Source organism: Manis pentadactyla, chromosome 11, assembly GCF_030020395.1.
Source record: "Manis pentadactyla isolate mManPen7 chromosome 11, mManPen7.hap1, whole genome shotgun sequence".
Classification (NCBI taxonomy): Eukaryota; Metazoa; Chordata; class Mammalia; order Pholidota; family Manidae; genus Manis; species Manis pentadactyla.
This window is the reverse complement of record NC_080029.1, coordinates 2,170,148-2,190,615: the sequence shown is the minus strand read 5'-3', so window position 1 is coordinate 2,190,615 and position 20,468 is coordinate 2,170,148. Positions and strand designations below refer to the sequence as shown.

General features: G+C 46.2%; 1 protein-coding gene across 26 annotated transcripts in view; it reads left to right on the top strand.

Moving 5' to 3' along the window:
* Nucleotides 1-20,468, top strand: part of KLC1 (kinesin light chain 1) — a 67,624-nt gene that overhangs the window by 34,160 nt on the left and 12,996 nt on the right. For 10 of the 26 annotated variants that reach the window (XR_005024249.2, XM_036882564.2, XM_036882558.2 and 7 more), the window contains 11 exons: nucleotides 1,483-1,713; nucleotides 4,817-4,895; nucleotides 5,315-5,540; nucleotides 7,511-7,598; nucleotides 8,203-8,304; nucleotides 10,406-10,579; nucleotides 10,719-10,818; nucleotides 13,269-13,318; nucleotides 13,406-13,473; nucleotides 14,700-14,808; nucleotides 17,121-17,282. Coding sequence is in view for 25 of the 26 variants with exons in the window: in XM_036882564.2 (XP_036738459.1) it covers nucleotides 1,483-1,713; nucleotides 4,817-4,895; nucleotides 5,315-5,540; nucleotides 7,511-7,598; nucleotides 8,203-8,304; nucleotides 10,406-10,579; nucleotides 10,719-10,818; nucleotides 13,269-13,318; nucleotides 13,406-13,473; nucleotides 14,700-14,808; nucleotides 17,121-17,282 (1,389 nt within the window). In the remaining variant the exon portion in view is untranslated. The remainder of the gene's footprint in view (nucleotides 1-1,482; nucleotides 1,714-4,816; nucleotides 4,896-5,314; nucleotides 5,541-7,510; nucleotides 7,599-8,202; nucleotides 8,305-10,405; nucleotides 10,580-10,718; nucleotides 10,819-13,268; nucleotides 13,319-13,405; nucleotides 13,474-14,699; nucleotides 14,809-17,120; nucleotides 17,283-20,468) is intronic. The other 16 variants (XM_036882566.2, XM_036882560.2, XM_057488098.1 and 13 more) reach the window with 3 other exon arrangements.

Here is a 20,468-nt window from a genome sequence, read left to right as displayed (position 1 = left end):
CTTCCTTAAACTTGTGCCCAGCACTGTGCTTATGATTCACTGGCCAGAACTTGGCTCCATGGCCACACCTAGTTGTGAAGGAGATGGGAAGGTTGTCTTGCCCATTAAAGTTCCAGGTTCTTTAGCCTAAGAAGAAAGAGAATGGATATTGGTAATAGTCTCTGTAAAATGCCAAGCCAAGATGGCTTCATTTATTTGACTACACCTTGGTTTCTGTCATAATAGCATAGGAAAAAATTGGAAACATCTAGGTGTCTCTACCCTTCTGATATCTCTTTGGCTCTGCCAACATGTTTTGGGTAAAATTAAATATGCTAGAAAATTGGCTGCTTCTTTCTCTTTGCTTTTCTTCTTGTGTAGTGAATGAATAAAGCAGAAGTGGGGCTGCTGGGTTACCAACTGCTGTGTTCATAGAGGAAATCATACTATACCAAAGTGGTTGACCATACCCTGATGATGGAGTTCTTCATCCTAGTCATGTACAGACTCTAATTGTAGGGCTTTAACTTTAGTTATTATAAATCTATTTTGCAAGTTCTGTTGTTGAAAGGCACTGTGACTTCCTTTTTTTGTTTGGTAGATATTAGGACTAGAAAAAGCCCCACCTTTTGGAGTTACAGGTTTTAAGCCTAGGAGGATAATAAAAAGGAAGGGCAGGTACATGGTCTAAAGAGAGATAGTCAGCTTTTGTCCCCAACTCTTTCTGCTCTTACCCTCCCAGGAACTTGCTCTAGCCTTAGGCAGGTCTTTCTCTGAAGTTAGTTGGGGCATCACAGGCAGAGCCCTGGGGCAGCCATGGGATTTCATGACAAGGATGGACCTAAGCTTCTGAATGAATGTATCAGTGTATTCTGACTCTTGGTCTGAGTCACAAAGATTTCCTTCCTTACCTTGGAACACTGAAAATCTGTCCACCTGCCTATTCCCAGCACAACCTCCAGTCTCTCAGAGTGACCTGACCTCTGTGCACATATGCATGTGTGTGTACGTTTTCCTAATGTGGAAAGGGTCTTTGAGAGATGACGTTGGAGCCTTCTGGATATAAAGTAGAAAAGCAGAGTTTCATTAGAAGAGTAGCTGTGTGGTCATTGCTAGTCCATTTTTACATGTGGTCAAACAAACAAAAATTTTTTTTTTTGATCATTAATATAGAATCACATGAGCAATATGTGGTTACTAGATTTCCCTACCACATACTCCATTACAGTCACTGTCCATCAGTATAGTAAGATGCTGTAGAGTAAAAACTGTTTTTTGTAGGGGTTCTGAGTATGTGATACTCTTCACTATGCCGTTACCCTGCTTTATCGTATAGCCCGAGTGGGAGGGTGAAGGCAGAGGGAAACGGCAGGCGGTAACTCGGTGTTCTCTGGAGTATGGCTGCAGGTGCGAGCTTGCGCTTCACTCACGGGGCACCTGGAGAGATGAGGTGGGCTCCATCGACCGAACACCGAAGTGCTCTGAGTGTCTCCGTCTGTCTAGGTCATGATGGCTTTATCCAATCACCTGAATGCTGTTGAGTCCGAGAAACAGAAACTGCGTGCGCAGGTTCGTCGGCTGTGCCAGGAGAATCAGTGGCTGCGGGATGAGTTGGCCAACACGCAGCAGAAATTACAGAAGAGTGAGCAGTCTGTGGCTCAACTGGAGGAAGAAAAGAAGCATCTGGAATTCATGAATCAGTTAAAGAAATACGATGATGACATTTCTCCCTCTGTAAGTGGGGCTGAGGAAGTGCAGGATTGGCAGTTACCTCGTTACTGTTGGGGGGGCGATTGCAGTAATGCTTTCAGTGCTCCCCTCTCCTGTTGATGGCCTTTTAGCAAGATGGAGGATATGGGTCTGGGGACCGAACTGTCCCTGGGCAAGTCATACAGTTTCTCTTCTCCACATTATTTTCATAGATGTTCTTTAGAAAAATGGCCAGGAAACATAAAAAGACTTTGTAAATCTAGGTACTCTGCAGAGAAGCAGTCTTGACCTTCGATGAGATCTGTCCCTGCTGGACCTCCCCTGAGCATCTTCACGCATTGCAGGCTGGCTTTGGTGCCCCATGCTGCTGGCACTTTCCCTTCATGTCAGCAGTGACCCGGTCCAGTCGTCTGCGTTCCGGACTCGGGGCTAATTCTCTAGGTGATGGTGGTGTGGATCTTGATTTTCTCTTTGAAATTCTCTTCCTTGCCCGCGGGCACCACCCGCTCTCCTGCCGCCTCAGCCCTGCCCCCGTCTGGGCCTCTCTTGCGGGCTTCCCTTGTGCTTTGCTGGAACGGTAGTGTTCCTCAGGGTCTTGGTCTTGTCCTTTTTCTGTTGGCTGTCTTTGGATGTTCGTCCCAGTCTTGATTATTTTTCATCCATTCGTTTCTGATTCAGTTAGCTTTTAAAAAATAACCTTTTTTATTTGGAATACTTTTTGATTTCATAAAAAATTTGAAAACATAGCAAAGAGAATTCCCATATATCTTTCACCCAGTTTCCCCTAACGTTAGATCTCATATCACTATACTATATGTCTTAGTCAACTCATGCCACTGGTTGCATGGCTTAAAAAATCAGACATTGTTTCTCAAGGTTCTGGAGACTGGAAGTCTGAGATCATGGGGTCAGCGTGGTGTTCTTGGGAGAGATACCAGTGTCCCTTTCTGTTCATGTAAGGACACTAATCTCATCACGGTGGCCCCACCCTCATGACCTTGTCTAACCCATATTACCTCCTGTAAGGCCACACCTCCCATTACCAGTACATTGAGTACTAGGGCTTCAGCATAAGCATTTTGGGGGGATACAAACATTCATTCCATACAGTACATTTGTTAAAACTCAGTAATGTAGAAATATTAATCTTTATTAATTAAACTGTGGCCTCTATTTGGATTTCACCAGTTCTTCCACTAGTGTCTCTTTTCTGTTTTAGGATCTAATCCAGGGTTCAACATTACATTTTGAGCTAATGTTTTTTTAATGCTTACATGGTGGTAGGTGTGGTCATTATAAAATCCATATACCAGTGAGCTCCGCATTTGTATCCTGAATCTGAGCCCCACCCTAGGACTGTGGGAACAGTCTGTGTGTTACACGTGGGCAGCACCCCTGCACTTACCCTGTTTCTTGGCTCGGGGCTGCTGTAGCAGAACAGCCCAGGATGGGGGCTTAAACAACAGACATTTGTTTTCTTACAGTTAGTTCTGAGATCAGGGTGCCAGCATAGCTGGTTTCTGGTGAGGATTCTCTTCCTAGCTTGCAGAAAGCTACCTTCTTGCTGTGTCCTCACATGGTGGGGTGGGGTAGAGAGAGAGGGTGAGCTAGCCCTCTGGTGTCTCTTCTTATTCATAAAGCCAACTTGAGGGCCTCACCCTCATGACCCCATCTAAACCTCATACCATCACACTGGGCATTAGGGCTTCAACATAGAAATCCGTGTGTGTGTGTGTCTGGGGGACACAATTAGTCCACAGCACCCTGTTTTATTAGGCTCATTGTATTTCTCCCCTGCAACTCTTAAGAGCAGCTAAATGTTTTTGATCGAAAGGACATACTGCTGTAGGCTGCTGTGGGAATCCATTTGGAGATGCTGATGTGGGCCAGTCGTTCACCTAGAATACTGGGTGATGCTGAGCAGGGGACAGCTGGTTTCATAGAATCAGAGAATTACAAAAGTTTTTACATTGAAAAAATGTCTAGCTTGGGGAAGAGATAAAATGAGCTAACTCTAACTCTGCCTTCCCTTTCCGGCTGTAAGTAGGAGTGGTGGTTTCCTCTGAACATGTTAAGAGTAGGTGGCATACCTCGTGCTACGTTGCCTCTAAGGCTGCTGGGCACGTTTCCCAAGCATGAGGACGTTCCCTATCGCACTGAGGGCCAGGCCAGTTCAGGAAATGGAACTCTACCTACTCTGCAGCCCATACTCCACTTTTGCTTATTGTGTGAGCATCCTTCATGGCATTTATCTCACTGTGGTTCAGGACCCAGACCAGGATCACATGCTTCACATAGTTGTCATGTCCCTTCAGTCATCTTTCACCTGGAGCAGGTCCTTTCCAAAGAAAGAAAAAAGTCTTTATCTTGCATGACACCGATATTTTTGAAGAATACAGGCAAGTTACTACATAGATCAACCCTCAGTTTGGGTTCTGGTGTTCCTTTCTGAGTGCATTTGGACTGTGCATCCCAGACAGGAATATTAAAAGTGATGTTGTGTGCTTCTCGGATGAATCCTTCCAGAGGTAAATGACATTCATCTGTCTCAGGGCAATGCTGACTTTTCATTTGGTCCAACTGTTGTCTGTTTTCGTGTCGTCACTGTTTTTACCCCTGCACTAAAAAGCCATTTGTGGGAAGACACTGGGTCACATACTTTTAAAGCTGGGAGGTTTCAAAATGTTCTTTTGAGGCCTGTGGTGGAGGTGGTGGTCAGGGAGAGGGGGAGTCCAGTCTCCTAGGTCTGTGGCGTTCAGAGACGCACCATTTTAATTTGTTTTTCTGTATTTGGCTTCCAAGTAAAATGTATTTCAGGTAAGGGCTTCCGTTCTGTATTTGGACTTCTCACATCACAGGTGAAGTATCTGAGGCCTAGAAAGGCCGTCGTGCTCTACTTTGTCGCCCCCTAGGCTGCATTTAGTGTTTGGAGTTCTAGTCTAGCAAGCGTTTTATTCCTCTTTACAAAATTGGTGCATAAGCCAAATTGTGGATAGTTCTATATTTTATCCTAAAAACAGACCATCTTTTCTAAAATTTTTAACTAAAATGAAATTTATGTCAAAGATTTCTGGTACAGAATTGATAGTATTCATAGGACTAAAATTGTCATGGGTCGGTTTTGTAGGAGGACAAAGACACTGATTCCACCAAAGAACCTCTGGATGACCTTTTCCCAAATGACGATGATGATCCTGGTCAAGGAAGTAAGTGAGGGTTGGGGAGGGCGGTTGGACACCAGGATACAAACAGGAGGCAGTTTGTCCTCTGGGGGTGCAGTTGCCATAGCAGCGGGCGTCGTGCATGCAGCCTGTCTTAGAGGAAGGAGCCCGGCCGCGCCCGGCTGCCCTGGGTTTCCCAGGGTGATTCCCTAAGGTTCTTGCTGGGGTGTAGTCACCACCAGGCTGGCCGCTAAGAGGTGGAGCTGCACGTGGTCCAGACGGACCGTGGGTTCCCGCCGGGTGGAAGAGACCCAACCAGCCCCCTGGGGCTGGGAGGGGGCATCGTGCACCCTGACAAGTCACTGATGTCCCCCGGCTTGCCAGGGGTTGCGGGGCAGGTGTCCGCAGTGTGTAGGCCGTGCGTCGATGATGCCACAGGGCCTGAGGTGCCGCTCTTTCTGCAGTCCAGCAACAGCATAGCAGCGCAGCAGCAGCTGCCCAACAGGGTGGCTACGAGATCCCTGCACGGCTGCGCACCCTGCACAACCTGGTCATCCAGTACGCCTCACAGGGGCGCTACGAGGTGGCCGTGCCCCTCTGCAAGCAGGCCCTGGAGGACCTGGAGAAGACTTCTGGCCACGACCACCCAGATGTGGCCACCATGCTGAACATCCTGGCCTTGGTGTACAGGCTAGTAATCCTCCTTTTACCTCTTAACAATCCCGCTGAACCTGCACTCAGGGTATGTTTGCATCTGCCTGTTTAAGCTACTCTCCCAGCTTCATCACCCACTTTTCCTCAAAATGTTTAGCAAGCTCTGTAGCAAAGGTCTCACTGTGCGGAACAGTGCTGCCTAGACCCCCAGCTCAGCCTCTAGAGTGGCCCACAGGCACCCTCCACCCTGGCTAATAAGCTCTTCGGATCTTTTTTATGCAAGACTGTGTACTGGGCTTCTTTTGTCCAGAGTAGCATCCTGCCCTCCTAGGGCCTTGTTAGCGCTTTTCCCGTTTGGATCCAGGATGCTCCTGCCCTTGCCCCAGTGACAACCCCATGTCCCTCTCTCCCTGCTGCTTTTGCAGCACCAGCTCATTGCGGTCGGCATCAGGGTCATTTGAATTCTGTTCTGTTTTCTCCCAGAACATCAGTTCCTTGAAGTGGAGGACCGAGTAGTCTTTGTATCTCTGTTCTTTGGGTTCCTCTAGCTTGTTTCCTGAGAAGCTCTTGGTACACATGTTGAGTGGAATTAAATAGTTTGCTCTTATGACATTGGGAAATGATATTTTGGAGCCCTTTGTCTGAACTCACCTGAAGTGGAGCCATTCTGAGTGAGTAGGGACCTGAGGAGGGAGACGTTATTCACACAGCAGGATTGGTTTGCTGTGGTCATTCCAGTTCTGTGGGTTTCAGTTAATGGCTTCATTTTTCTTTGTTGGTTTGGTTGTTCAAATTCAAGAAACATTTTTGAGATCCACGTATATTTAAGACTTTGGGCTGGTGGTTTCTGTGAGGCCCTAAAGATGAATACATATTCCTGTTCTAAGGGTGAACCTGGAATGTTGAATTTAAAGTCAGAAGAAGTGTGTGTGTGTCTCTGCTAAGTGGCCACTTGGCAGACAGTGTTGTTCAGAGCCCTTAACTTTTCTGAGCCTCAGTTTCCATATACCAAAATGGAGGCAGTTCTAATACCCGCTCACAGGGCCCAAGGGAAGGGTTGTAGAGGAGGTGACACATGGCATTGCCTTGCAGACATGAAGTACTCAAACAACATTATCTAACTCTATTCCTAAAGGAACTTACAGCACTGTTTAGAAAATAGACTGTTTATATTCATATGTAGTTACAGAAGCAGGAAGACTGTTTTTAGTAAAATAACACAGAAGTGTTCATGGAACAGAAAGATTTCTTCCAGTCGAGATGGTTGGGGCAGGATTAATGGATGGGCAGAAGCACTTTCTGGTGCCTTGAACAGTGGCTAGGATTTTAGCAAGCGGGGCTGGGAAGGGGCATTGGGTGTTGGGGCAAACCCCTGAGTCCATCTGGGCACAGCTTGATGGTACCTGGGGAGCAGTAGTGAGAGATGGGGTTGGGGCTGATGGTGGTTCTGTCTGGACACAGTAAAAAAGGTGCTTTGTTCTTTCCTTCTTAAGCAAATGGTGGCAAATGATGTACCACATTAAGACATTCCAGTGTATTGCATTTATTTTTAACAAGGCTTTTTCAGTATGCACATAGAATGTCATTAGCTTTTTATAGCAACTCTGTGAGCTAGGTATACACTTCCTACATGGGCTGGCCGGCACTGGGGGGCTGCTGCATGTCCCAGAGCCCTGCAGCCATGAACTGGTGGAGCCTGGGCCCAGACACTGGTGTCCTTCCGTCTGATGCCACGTGAGGCTCTGGCCGCTGTTTGGACTGCTTCACTCTGCAAGGCAGCTGTTAACAGGCAGGGCAGCACAGCGGCCGGGGGCCTAGGTGGGCTCATCAGGCCTGATACCAAGCTCACCTTGCCCAGTATGTGTATTGGTGGAGCCTTTTCTCATAGGCTAGGAAGAAACACTTTTTAATAGTTGAAGCTTTTTTTCCATAGTTCCAAAATTACATGAAAAAAAAAAAGCCTAGTAAGTACATCCAAAGTACTTAATGTATGTTTTTCTCTTTAGAGACCAGAATAAGTACAAAGATGCAGCCAATCTACTGAATGACGCCTTGGCCATCCGTGAAAAAACTTTGGGCAAAGATCATCCTGCGGTTTGTATATCTGGTTCTTCTGCTTTTGTATTTTATTTTCCCTAATACATGTTTTTACCCAACTCATTTTAATATTAAACTCAACAGGGAGGTTTACACACCGCCTTTTCACTGGAGGCACAAGTAGGAGCCCCACCCACTCCATGTCAGTGAGGAGCCTCAGGGCTGGTGGCTGGCATTTTGCACCTACCAGTGCACTGAATTCACCACCACTGCCTCATACGGATCACATACCTTATTTTTTTATCCTGAATCAAATCGCATGTACTTCTACAAATTTCTTTCTAAAGAATTCATATTATCTTTTTATTAAAATCTGGTCAGATTTGCATATAAATTTGTTTTGTCTGGGTTCGTGGCTTCCAGTGAAATGAAAAAAATCCAGCTCATGCTGTTGATGTTGATTGGCTTAATTTTAGTATTCTAAGGGTTTCTTTCTGTGATCTATCGATAGTGCATCGCTCTTTGCTTTTAACTGAAGTCATTTTCCTTCATGCAGTTGAGAGCGCTTCACTGTATGTGCTGAGTATAACTGGATGTGTGGCATCTACAGTCGTTTTTCTTGGTGTCATTTAAATTCCTTGCCTCCCCTCTGTATTGGTAGGTGGCAGCAACTCTGAATAACCTCGCAGTGCTTTACGGCAAAAGAGGGAAGTACAAGGAAGCCGAGCCTCTGTGCAAGAGAGCTCTGGAGATCAGAGAAAAGGTGCGGTCAGGGGGGCTCTTGTTCTCTGAGATGTGGTGTTCTGTGCTTTTTAAAAATGTTTCAGCTGTAAGTTTTGAGAAATGACCACTGTGATGTGTCATTGACCATATATCTACTAAAAATAACTCATTCAGTAAGCAGCAGGGTAGCCAGGTTGGCCCATACAAATCAGAGTGTAAGAGGAGTGGGTTTTCAGAGGGGGGTCTTGGGTCTGCGTAGCCTCCCGCTGGTGTGTCAGGAAGTGACACTGTTGAAGAAGGAACTTCTGAGGACTGGAGGGGGAAAACATGGGAGGATGTCATTGGACAACGGGGCATGTGCCTGTCAATAAGAAAAACATTAAAGTTTAAAAATAAAGTTACCAAATATGCATATAAAGCTCAAAATTTGAAATAATTATTTTCAGAATTAAAGACTAACTCAGAGCTTTAGATTTAGTCAGTGTCATGGATGTTTAATACCAGCTGCCAGAGTTTATGGGGATTAGTTATTGAGAAAATGTAACTTTGATCTCTGCAGTGCTGGGTTATAGAATGCTCTAGAATGCTCTGTATTCCAGGATTACAGGACTCAGGTATGTCAGGTCCATGCTGTGAATAACCAAGGGTGGTATTTCAACTTGTTATTTTTTGTGATTGTTTACCAGTGATACCGAGAGGCTATCATTGAACTTTGAACCATGTGGCAAGGAGGGAAAATGAAAAGGGGCTCATTATCAAATCACACATGTAAAAGTTTATCGTGCTGCTGTCTGCATGATAGTAATGAAATAAAATCACATTTTGAGTGGAGCAGGGTTAAGATCAGGAGAACGCAAAAGGATCAAATTAAAGACAATGAACTGCACGTGGTGATCTGCCACATTCATTCATATGTTTTTGCTCTTTCATTCACTCTTTAAGCAAATGTTTACTGAGGACTTGGGAACCTCCTGCTTGGTTAGAGTGGGTGATTTATGTGTTAGAGACACGGCTCCCTACCTGGGAGCACAGTCCACTAGACAGACCTCGGGAATGCAGGGCAGGTTGGCTGCCAGGATGGAGCCCTGGCACAGCAGCAAGCAGGGGCTCCTCCAGGTCCAGGGCTTGTGGGTGATTTGGGGAAGGCTTCCCACAAATAGTCTTAAATAACTGAGCTTAGAGTCTCTCAGGTAGGGATACAGAAAGGGGTGAAGAGACAGGATACCTCCTTGGGGACCGCAGAGGTAAAGGCACAAACTTGAGAGAATGAATCTCTTGTTCAAGTTATTTAACGTTCATTCATCCACCTGTGTGCCAGCACCTTTCTACGTGCTGAGGCCACATCAGTGAAGAGACAGAATTTGCACTCTGGGGGGGTCACATTTTAATTGGTGAGAATTGGGCGATAAAGGACTAAATGCATAAGATCCTTTTGGGGAGTGATTCTTGCCGAAAAAGAAACCAGGTGAGGTAACTGGGTGGGAATGGGTTGTGGGCCCCCTTCAGTTGGCTCTGTGGAAGTCCCTTCTGGGGGCCTGGAGGGAGGCGGTGGGGGGAGGCTGGGAGAAGAGCAGCGGGCATCCAGTGATCTGCGGCCGTGAGGTGCAAGAACCCTGAAAGTGGAGTTTGAAATGTAGGGGGATGTAGTTAGGGGCAACTGGGGAGGACCTCTGGGTCGGAATGTGAAGGAGTCTGTAGGTGGAGTTGAAGAGTTGGACATATCCTCTGAAGGCTTGTACACCTCGGGGTGAGTGTAGTGTAGTAGTTAGAGTCAGAAAGGGCTGGTTTGAATTTGGGCTCCTGAGAATTTAGCAGTGACATTAACATAGCCTTCATAAAATCCACTTCTCTTCAAAATGTGCATAATAATGCTACCTGTCATGTAGAATCATTAGAAGTCACAGCATGTAAAGGAAATTAGCACAGTTCCCTCCCTCCCAACCAGGAGTATGAGCCCAGTAGGTTCTGGTTAAGTCATCTTTATTATTACAAGCACGGGGGGCCATGTGAGGGTCGTAAGCCTGGATGTGAGGTGCAGGCATGTTTGTGTCCAGAAAGGCCCTGCTTAGAGTCAGGTGGAGGGTGGATGGGATGGTTGTGAAGCAGGTAAGTGTTTCCAATACTCTGTTTTTTATTCTCAGGTTTTGGGAAAGGATCACCCCGATGTTGCCAAGCAATTAAATAACTTGGCCTTACTGTGCCAGAACCAGGGGAAATACGAAGAAGTAGAGTATTATTATCAGAGAGCCCTTGAGATCTACCAAACAAAACTGGGGCCCGATGACCCCAATGTGGCCAAAACGAAAAATAACCTGGTATGTTGACAGAGGTGCTACTTTATAGATGGAGCCAAGCATGCTTTCTGAGACCTGAACTGTTTCATAATTTAACATGTAGATGAGTGTATACTTCATTCTCATATGAACAATGCTAAGGACTTTGTTTCACTTTAAGGCGTCCTGCTATCTGAAGCAAGGAAAATTCAAGCAAGCAGAAACACTGTACAAAGAGATCCTCACGCGGGCACACGAAAGGGAGTTTGGTTCTGTAGATGGTAAGAAGTATACTCCTGTTTCTAAGCAGCTACAACTGCACGGTGCGGTGAGAATAATGATTTCCAGCTTGCACATGGTTATAGGCATCATAATATTTTCAAGGTAGAATCAAATTTAAATTTAGAAACAGTTTTCCAAGTAACACTTAGAGGAGAGGATGTCATCAGCCCACTGGCTCATTCATTCACGCGTTCATCATCTGGTGAACATGCCCCACAGGACTGATCCCTCCCTGGGGTCAGGTGTCCTGTGGGGATTGGGGATGGGCCACCTGTCTCGCTCTTTCCATGCTGCCCTCTCCAGAGCCCACACTTGCTTCATGTGCAACCTAGATGCACTATCTCCAGAAAACCTCCCTGGAGTCATTAATGGTTTTTAGAATTGTTCTGTAACCAGTGGTCCTCCAAGGGCTGGAAGGGGGGACCAACAGCGTCAGCACCGCCTGGGCCCCATCAGAAACGCAGATTCACCATCCATCCCCGGCCCTGGGTGATCAGACTGTCTTAAGGAGCCAAGGCCTGTCTCCTTTATATTTCTTAAAGTATTGTGCTTAATACACAGTTTTGGAGAACATATTTTATAGGATTTAAGTTGCTCAGTAAAACAGTGTTGGGGTGTTTTATGTAAGGCATTTCTCTTCATCAGGTATTATGTCGGACATTCAGAATGAAGACAAATACTAGTGTGCAGGAGACCTTAGAATGCACAGGAAGAGATTTTGATGAATAAATATTTTCTTTTGGAGATTGTTTCTAGAAAACACTTTAAAAAGTCTTTGAAAAGAGTATTAGTTTTTTTTCCTCTGTTAATAAGTGGAGCAGAACATCTCTTTTACTATCAGAATATAGTAATGCCCCATCATTCTGAAGATGGATTCTGTTTGCACTTGTGTGGCAGGGTAGGGTAGCAGCTTGCCTCCCTGGAGTACATAAACTCACAGTTTATAGGGAGCTTTCATATCTTCATCTAACTGCAGAGGCCTTGCGGGTTTTGTAGTGATTCCAGGCCATCTCCTTAATGCCTTTTAAAAAAAGATTCTACTCTTATGGAATAGTTATTTTCTTATGATCGCTAGTTTCTTCCTGCTAAAAATTGTGTGAAGCCCAGCTAATTGGGTTCTAGTTAAAAGCAGTTTTTCTATATTTGGATTCATCCTTCATACAAATGATAAGACTCAGGTCAGAAAGGCCTCCTTTGGGCAGGATACAGGTGTGTCCTGTCACTCCTCCAGCGCATGATCTTCAGCATCCCAGGGCCTTCGGCTCCTCCGAGCGAGACATTGAACAACTGGACCGGTTGGTGTCTGGCGATCAGGCTCTGTTTCTGTCATTGTGCTGCATCCTTACCCCTTCTAGCAGTAGAATTAGTTCAGTAGCTCTAGCTAAAAGTGCACTAGGCAACAGTGTTGGTAAGAACAGATCCTGTTCACCCTTTTAAAAGCAATATTTAAAACTAGTTTCACTCTTCTCCTATGACATGACATATAATAATAACTATCTAATGATAGTTAACCATGTGCTGGCTTCAGTTAGGCAGTTTAAATATGTAATCTCGATTTAATTTTCTCAACAGTCCTGTGAAGTGGGTCAGGCACTACCCCATTTCAGGAGCTAGGACAGTGTAAACTCAGGGACTTGCCCACGGGTGGTAGTTGACGAAAGGTGGGGCTGAGTGGGTGAGCAGCTCTCCTCTGGGGCAGGTCCTCATTTTGGGAAACCTTGAGAATTCATGCAGAGATGGGAATGTGAAGATCACCCATAACGTCATCACCCAAGTACACAGTTGAATATTTTTAGTGTCTTGTCTTCTTGCTGTGCCTGCTGGTTTACGTAATTGAAAGCATACTTGACATGCATGTTTACTGCGTATTTTCCTGAATACTTGTAGCTTAAGCATTTTTCATGTCATAAAAATATTTTCATAAATACACTTTTAAGTCTCTGTATCCTTTGTGGTATCAGTACATTATTGTCTAGAAACTGGATGAGGGTGTGTTACCATTCTCAAAAATTCAGAAGATTTTAAAGGAATATTGATTTGTGTCTTTTCTGTATTTGCTTCCCACATCTAATTACTTTTTCTTAGACTTATGTTTAATGCTGGGTTGCTCAAATTCTAAATACTTCCAAGACGTATGTGAGAATTCTAGCATTGAAAAGGTTTCATTATAGGGACTCCAGCATTTGTCAGATGTATTCGACAGTTGCCTGCCTGGTCCAGGTCTGTCTGATTCTGTATCACACACAAGCGGCTGCTATTCCACGCTCCTCACGGTCCAGCTGTGTCTGCGTAGGCCTTCTCCTCCATTGTGAACGTCATCTGTCCAAGGAGTAAGAAGTAACATCTAAGAAGAATCAAACGGGAAACAAAACCCTTGCGATCATTGAAACTTGACAGCTACTCAGCTTTATTATGCTTCGATTTGATATGTTACCTTTTTCTTTCCTAGATGAAAATAAGCCCATCTGGATGCACGCTGAAGAAAGAGAAGAATGCAAAGTAAGAATATAGTTTTCAGAGATCTTTTGAATTAGATACATTGCTCTCAAAATAATTACTCATTTGAAATTATTTGTTATAATTTAGGGAAAGCAAAAGGATGGGGCATCCTTTGGAGAATATGGCGGCTGGTACAAAGCCTGCAAAGTCGACAGGTACGTCTGTGAACAAAGGCCAAAGCTGTGGGGGGTACTAGTGCCGCACAGGGTAACGTGGAGCTGAACAGGTGGGTGGGGCTCCTCAGGGTGGTGTGTTTCCGATGTCCAATCAGAAAGCCTGTGACTTTGTAGATGAGATCATTTATGTAAACAAAACTCACTGTAATATGGGTAAAGTGTGGGTTCTGTCCATTAACACTACTTGGTCCGAGGCTAATTGCTGAACTGCAGCCTCGAGGGAGAGGTGACTAAATAAGGACGCAGCATTTAAAGGGCGCTGGAGTACACTTGCTGAGAGTGGGTTGGCAGACCTGCGAAATTCCCCTCTGCCAGCCTGTTGGGGATGCCGCGCTGCACACCCACCCTGTCCTCGCAGCCCTCAGGGCCTCCGAGCTCGGCCCACACCCTGGGCTTTGTTGCAGCCTTCTTCCTGCCGTAATTCCAGTCCATCCTTTAAGACTCCGTTTCAGGAAAACTGAAGCCCCACTCTGGGTTCTCCACAGCACGTTCTGTAATACTCAGATGTGTTTACATGCTTTATCTTCCCTTACTGTGTGATCGTCTCAAAGACATGGATCGTATAGAGCTGCCCCATTTCTGTACCTAACGTGCCTGTCACGAGTACAGATCCACGCTGGCAAGAGCTGGGTGTGTGTCTGGTTTCCAGTGAGACAGCCCTGTGGGCACAGCAGCACCCCACCCTGTCCGCGACCTCCTCCTCCTCCACCAGAGCAGCGTTCATTCTCTGACGCAGGCCCTGTTAGGGGTGAGCTTTGGGCCCACTCTGCTTCCCCTCCATTTGTAGGGGGCAGTGGGACAGTGAATAGCAGCATCAAAAACACCACGTCCTCTTTGCTACTTGACACAGAGTAAGGTCTGTTTCCAGGGCAAGCACGGTGGTCACTGGGCGGGCACAGCGCCGACATCCCTGCTGACAGAGTGGCTGTGCTGCAGCCTGGATGGGGCGCAGGGGTCCACCACAGCGCTCAGCGTGCCCCAGTGCTGTGGGTGTGTGTATGGGGCTAAGTGGCCCAGACGGCCCTGGTCGGCTGGGGATGCCTGAGATAAAAGAGCTTTTCAATTGTACAGTTTTAAAAAGTACTGTAGAAATTACAAAAAGTTTTTTAACCAACGTAATCTGTTGGTTCTTCAGATTATATGCTAGTGATAGTGGTTGCTCTAAAACTTGCATTTAATACTGTATGTTATATGCTTTTTTATAGTCCAACTGTTACAACTACTTTAAAAAACCTTGGGGCACTTTACAGACGTCAAGGCAAATTTGAAGCTGCAGAAACATTGGAAGAAGCAGCCATGAGGTCACGTAAACAGGTCAGTCACATACCTTCTATTTTTCACTTACCTGTTAGAACTTTGAGTCTAATGATTCTCTTTTACATGACTTATTGAAAGCTTGATTGAGAAATAGATAATTTTTAATGCTGTTTAAGACCATAAATATGATACCAAAAGAAAAACTTGATTAATTTCACCAGAATCACAAACGTTTGTGTGTTTAAGGACATGGTCAGGAAAGTGAAAGGACACGCACAGAATGAGCAAAAGTATGTGCAAATCACATATCTAGTAAGGGCCTAGTATCCAGAATGTCTAAAGACAAAAGGACCATGTAGTTAAAAATGAGCAAAGGGTCTGAGTGGACATTTCTCTGAAGGGGAGACACAAACGGCCAGCCAGCAGTGAGAGTTGCTCACCATCATTGTCTAGGGAATGTAAACTGAACCCACGGAGAGGTATCAGTTCATGCCAGTGAGGTTGGCTGTAATAGAGCACAGCACAGAAAGGGGATAACAAGTGCTGAGGAGGAGGTGGGCATCTGGGAACCCGTGTGCACTGCTCGTGGGCCGTGAAGTGGTACAACCTCTGTGGGGAACTGTTCGGGGCTTGTCAGAACTTAAGCACAGAATTCCTGTGTGACTTAGCAGTGCCACTCCTCTGGGTCTGTGCCAAAGAACTGAACACGGCTGCCTAAGACAAATGCACCTGATTCTTGTTAGTTATGGTAGCTCTGTTCTGTGAAGTCACCGCTAACACTGAATCAGTGAGCACTGAACGCTGCTCCTGGGGGGCACAGCTCGGTTCTGCGAGCCTCTGCTCACCGCTGCCAGTCGACCAGGACATCCCCTTGTGTGTGTGTTTCTGTTGAGAGACCTGCGTTAGGCTGCGTGGCTGATTCTGTGCCTGAGGTCACTTGAATGTGGATATATAGACTATATGTGGTTGTTTATTTTATATTTTTAGGGCCTGAAGGGCAAGTGTGGGGGTTTTCCCACTGAATGGTGTATATATAGGCTATTATGTGTTTGTTGGTTTAATGGTCATTTTTTGGCTGGGATTAAAATTACCCACATATGTATCTAAGAATTTTTTTGTTCTGTTTTCAAAAGTGTGTGTGCAGAGTGATGAGTGAAAACTCCACAGAGGTGGCGTCTGTGGAGCGCTCCCGGCCTGAGCCTCTGGGGTCCCCCTTTTAGGTCCTGTCATCCTTCCCGGTCTGCTGACTTGGAGGGGGACTGCATGGGGCTTTGTGATGGGGGACAGAGCGGCCTGGCGGGACTCTGCCGCAAGGTGTGCTGCCTATGCCTCCTTGGGAGCGGCGGGTGGCCTAGGTGACCTTCTAGAGCGCTGTGACTTGTCATCAGGAAGGTGACAGCAGCCTAGGATTTTCAAGTACCGGATCACGTTTTCAGATGAGCAGAGTCTAGAGACTCAGGTCGGAGGAGTTTGAAGCATGGGGTTTGCCAGGGCCTCACAGAGGATGGTCCCCTTCTGCCTGGTGAGGCGCCACAGTACGTTCTGCTGGGAGTCACAGCAGTGCATCATCTGGGGTGTGCGCATCCTGGGACGTGACTGCAAGTTGGCATTCCCATGAGCTGTTTGGGTTGGAATCCCATTTAGAACATTATCACTCTGCATGTTGGTCACCAGGTGCCACTGGATACACCTGGAGAGCAATCCCCACAGGGTGTCAATCCAGGTACAGCTTAGCTCAAATGTGTGCGAAGTGATCATTGAAGAAATGAAACGAGCACTTGCCTAGCGCTTCTAAAAGTGTGTAGGTCGTCTCTGAAATGCCTTTTGTAAATTAGTGACTAATTTTTAAAAATGTTGTGCTGAGAATAAAAGATCCCGAGTTTTCAACCACATACGTATTTTGGAGGCATGAAACACCGGGGTTTGGCATGGAAGCATCAGATGCGGAGCACTTCCCAGCATTGCCTCGTGAAACTTCTCACACATACGGAAGTTGAGGGGTTTTAAGTCGTGTGCCCAACATCCAGACTCCGTCGTTTCATTACACTTTAGCACGTCTCTACCACCTACAATCAGTCCTTTTTCTGAAGCTTTTCAAATTTGCATACATCAGTATGTTTCCTTCTGAACACTTCAGCATACAAATCATTAGCTGGAGCTCACTATTTGTTTATAGTTTTTAAAAATTTGATGGAAAGTTTACACACAGTGAAATGCACAGATCTGCATCCCTGAGAATCACTGTTCTTTTTTCCCTTCTGTGTCTTAGAATTGCTTTTTTTTTCCTAGCCAAGTGTAGCTGTCTCAGAAATCCCTAATGAAACCTCAGTGCTAATGGATCAAATCCTTTCCCCCTGCCTGGCTCACAGGGTCTTGACAATGTTCACAAACAGAGAGTAGCCGAAGTGCTGAACGACCCTGAGAACATGGAGAGACGGAGAAGCCGGGAGAGCCTCAACGCAGACGTGGTCAAGTACGAGAGCGGCCCTGACGGAGGCGAGGAAGTGAGTATGCGCGTAGAGTGGAGCGGGGTAAGTACAGGCGTGGGGCCAGCCTCCGCTGGGAGCGTGCCAGCAGCTTCTGTCCTGTGTGCTAGACATTGATTTTCCTCAACTTAAGTACGAATTAAGCTTGTTGTAAGTCTTAACCTTCTGCTAATACTGAAGTGTGTTACTTGTTTGAAATGGTCATTTTCTTCCTTTTAGGAGCCCATGACAGCCGTTGGGCTTACCTTTGAGCACTTAAATGCTGATTAAGTGTCCTGGTTATTTAAAACATAATCCATAGTCTGGCTTTATTTGAGTACTAGGTTTAGTGTGGCAGACAACTAACTTGCTTTTCTCACTTACCCATTTCATTGCTAACGCCAGCGCTCCTAATTCCACTGACCAGGCTGCTGTAGATTTTGTTAGTTAATTTAAATGCCTTAAAGGGAAGTAATGTTTCAAACAGAACTTGTCTTTAGAAAGAACAGATCAAGAGCAGGAACATCTCTGTGTCCCACCTCAGCCCTGCAGTGTCTCCGCTGTGGCTGGCTGGATCCAGGACGCGTTGCTGGGCGTGAGACGCGTTCACTCCCGGCAGGCTCTGCCTTGGTGTTGCTGGTCTGCCTCTGGAAATTCTTGCCACCACTGTTTATCCAGTGCTCGCCAGAGAGCGAGTGGTCTTGTGGAAGTTTTCTTCCCAGTGGGATTTTATGACGTGCGGGTGGTGACTGTGCATGGAGCTGGCACTGCCGGAGCCTGGCCGCCACCAGGAGGGTAGCTCCAGTGCACCTGGGCCCATCAGGCTCTGCTGTCGCAGCAGTGCAGTTTGATGAGCTGTAGACACAGGCGCCTTGCCAGATAGTAGTCTAGGCTTGCAGCTCAAGTCTTTTTAAATCTGGTTATTTGGGGTGTTCTCTGGCTGTGCAGTCTGGCAGGGATTAGCACTCTAAATAGTGGCCACAATTTCAGGGAGGGCATCTTGACTGTCTTTTTACCTGGCAGCTTCCCCACTGTGGCATTTCTGTGCCAAGACAACCGATCAGCGCCGCTCTGATATCTGCCCCGCGGGCCTCATCCCGCGGCACAGCCCTACTCTTGCCTCGTCCACTGCGCGGTGTGCTTACTCTGCCCCAGGGTGCTGTTGTCCCGCATGCTTGTGTAGAGGGCCATGGCCCTCTCTAGTCTTTAGAAGCCAGGGTGCAATTTTGATACTCCTGAATGAAGTTCTGCCGGAACTTTCTCTTGAGACAGTATTTCTAGGTCAATCTTTTTATGAAATCATGTGACAAAATTATTGACAACTCGGAGTTCTATTATGATGTGGGCGAGCTGCCTTCGTTCCCCCTTGGAGGGTGGCCTGCTCAGGGTGCAGTGGGTAGAGCAGTCAGTCATTCCTCTGAGTGGATGTCCCCAGCTCCTGCCTCACATTTCCCCTGTCACTTTGGACGTACTCTCAGGACACTCGCATGCTGGGCTCTGGACACCTTTTTATTTGGTTTTCAGACACGGGTGGCTCTGTGTCTTTGACAAAATCCATGCCAAGGCTCATTGTGGAGGGAGCTAGGTTTTGGTCATCCAGGCCCCCACACTCACTTGAGCAAGGGGGGGGCCCGCCCTTGAAGTGGAGTCTTACCTAAAGCAGTGACTGCACAGGGAGCCCCCTGAATGAGCTGGGAACGGGGCAGCTGGGCCATTGCTCCCACCCTCACCTGCAGGGGCACGCCAAGGCTCTCAGACCGCTGCCCTGGACGCTCTGAGGGTCTAAGAAGGCAGCGCTGAGCCCTCCCAACACTCACCTGAGTTTCGTTTCCAAGGCACACTTCTGTTACTTAAGAAGAGGCAATAAAGGCATAATGCACACTTAGTTTTTTTAAATCAACTTTATTGAGGTATAATTATATGCAATCAAAGGAGCCCATTTTAAGTGTGCCCTTTGATTTAGGTGTTAACACACTGCAGCCCCACATTAGTCTCCGTCCAGGTGTGAGGATCAAGTGTCTAATGGTGTCTGTGTGTGTGAGTGGAGATTTCCTTGAGATTATAAGGCAGATGGTTTAAGAACTGTTAACCATTTGCAACCACTATGCACTTAACTGTATCAAGATGTTCTTGGTGTTAGGCAATCAGGTTAAAGTACAGAAATAAACTGGGAATTGAGGTAGACATTCAGACTGACCTGTCATCTGTAATTTCATATTTCAAATTATGGATTTTATAAAGTTAGCTTCATTGTTCTTATTGGTTGATTATCATAAGAACTTGTTACACATTTATAGTAAGAAATGCCATTAGATTATATTGGGATTTTGCATTTGATTTTAATTTTTTAAGAAAGGACATTAGTGCTCTTTGAAAAGTTTGAAAACTGCTTCCATGGGGAAGAGCATCATGTTCTCAGGTACAAGTCTAGTAGGAAAGACAACAGGGAGCAGACACGATGCCTGATTCAGTTACTGAGCTGTTTACTCAAGGCAGTAGGTTTAATTTTTCTCAACATCCAGAAATAACACTTAAAGGGCAAGGTGGTCAAAGATCAGGTAAACTGGGTCATAGCACCTGCTCCCTGCAGGTCCTGACAGTCTGTTCAGCACAGAACTGCATGATATACTAGTAAAATAAAGTAAAAGTGAGGTTACTGCACCTACCCTAATAATTCATGTGAAGATTTTTGGTCAGATTCTTGACCTGGTTGATAACTTGCTGAGGGAAGGACAGTTTTGTTCTTTTAAGGATGTACTGAAAAGAGTGTGATTAAAGTACATGAAAATGTAACTTCCTCCAGCTGATGTTTGCAGAAGGTGTGCTGACTTAAAAGTCACTTTCAGGACAGGTCTGAGTGAGTTCTCTTGATGGTCCTGCTTCTAAATGTGCAGGTGCTGTGTGTGAAGAAATCCTTTCTAGGTAAAACTGGATTCCCTTTACCCTCTGTAGCTGCACGTTGACTTGTGAGGGGTTCCTACCGGGATGTGTGGGAGCTTCTGGCCACACCATTACTAAGTAACTGGATTTGCAGCGGTCCCACCGGGCCACAAGGAAAGTCACCCGCCTTACAGTCCGAGCGCAGCCCGAGGTCCCGAGGTCCCGAGGCCAGGCCCCCCGCTGCTGTCTTCTGTGTTCTTACGTTGTTGTTTTCCGCTGGGTTCTTCAGAAGCAGTCCTGTCCCCCACTCTTACACTCCTCCCCATGTTTATATTTCTAAAGCTTTTAATACCCTATACTCTCACCCAAGAT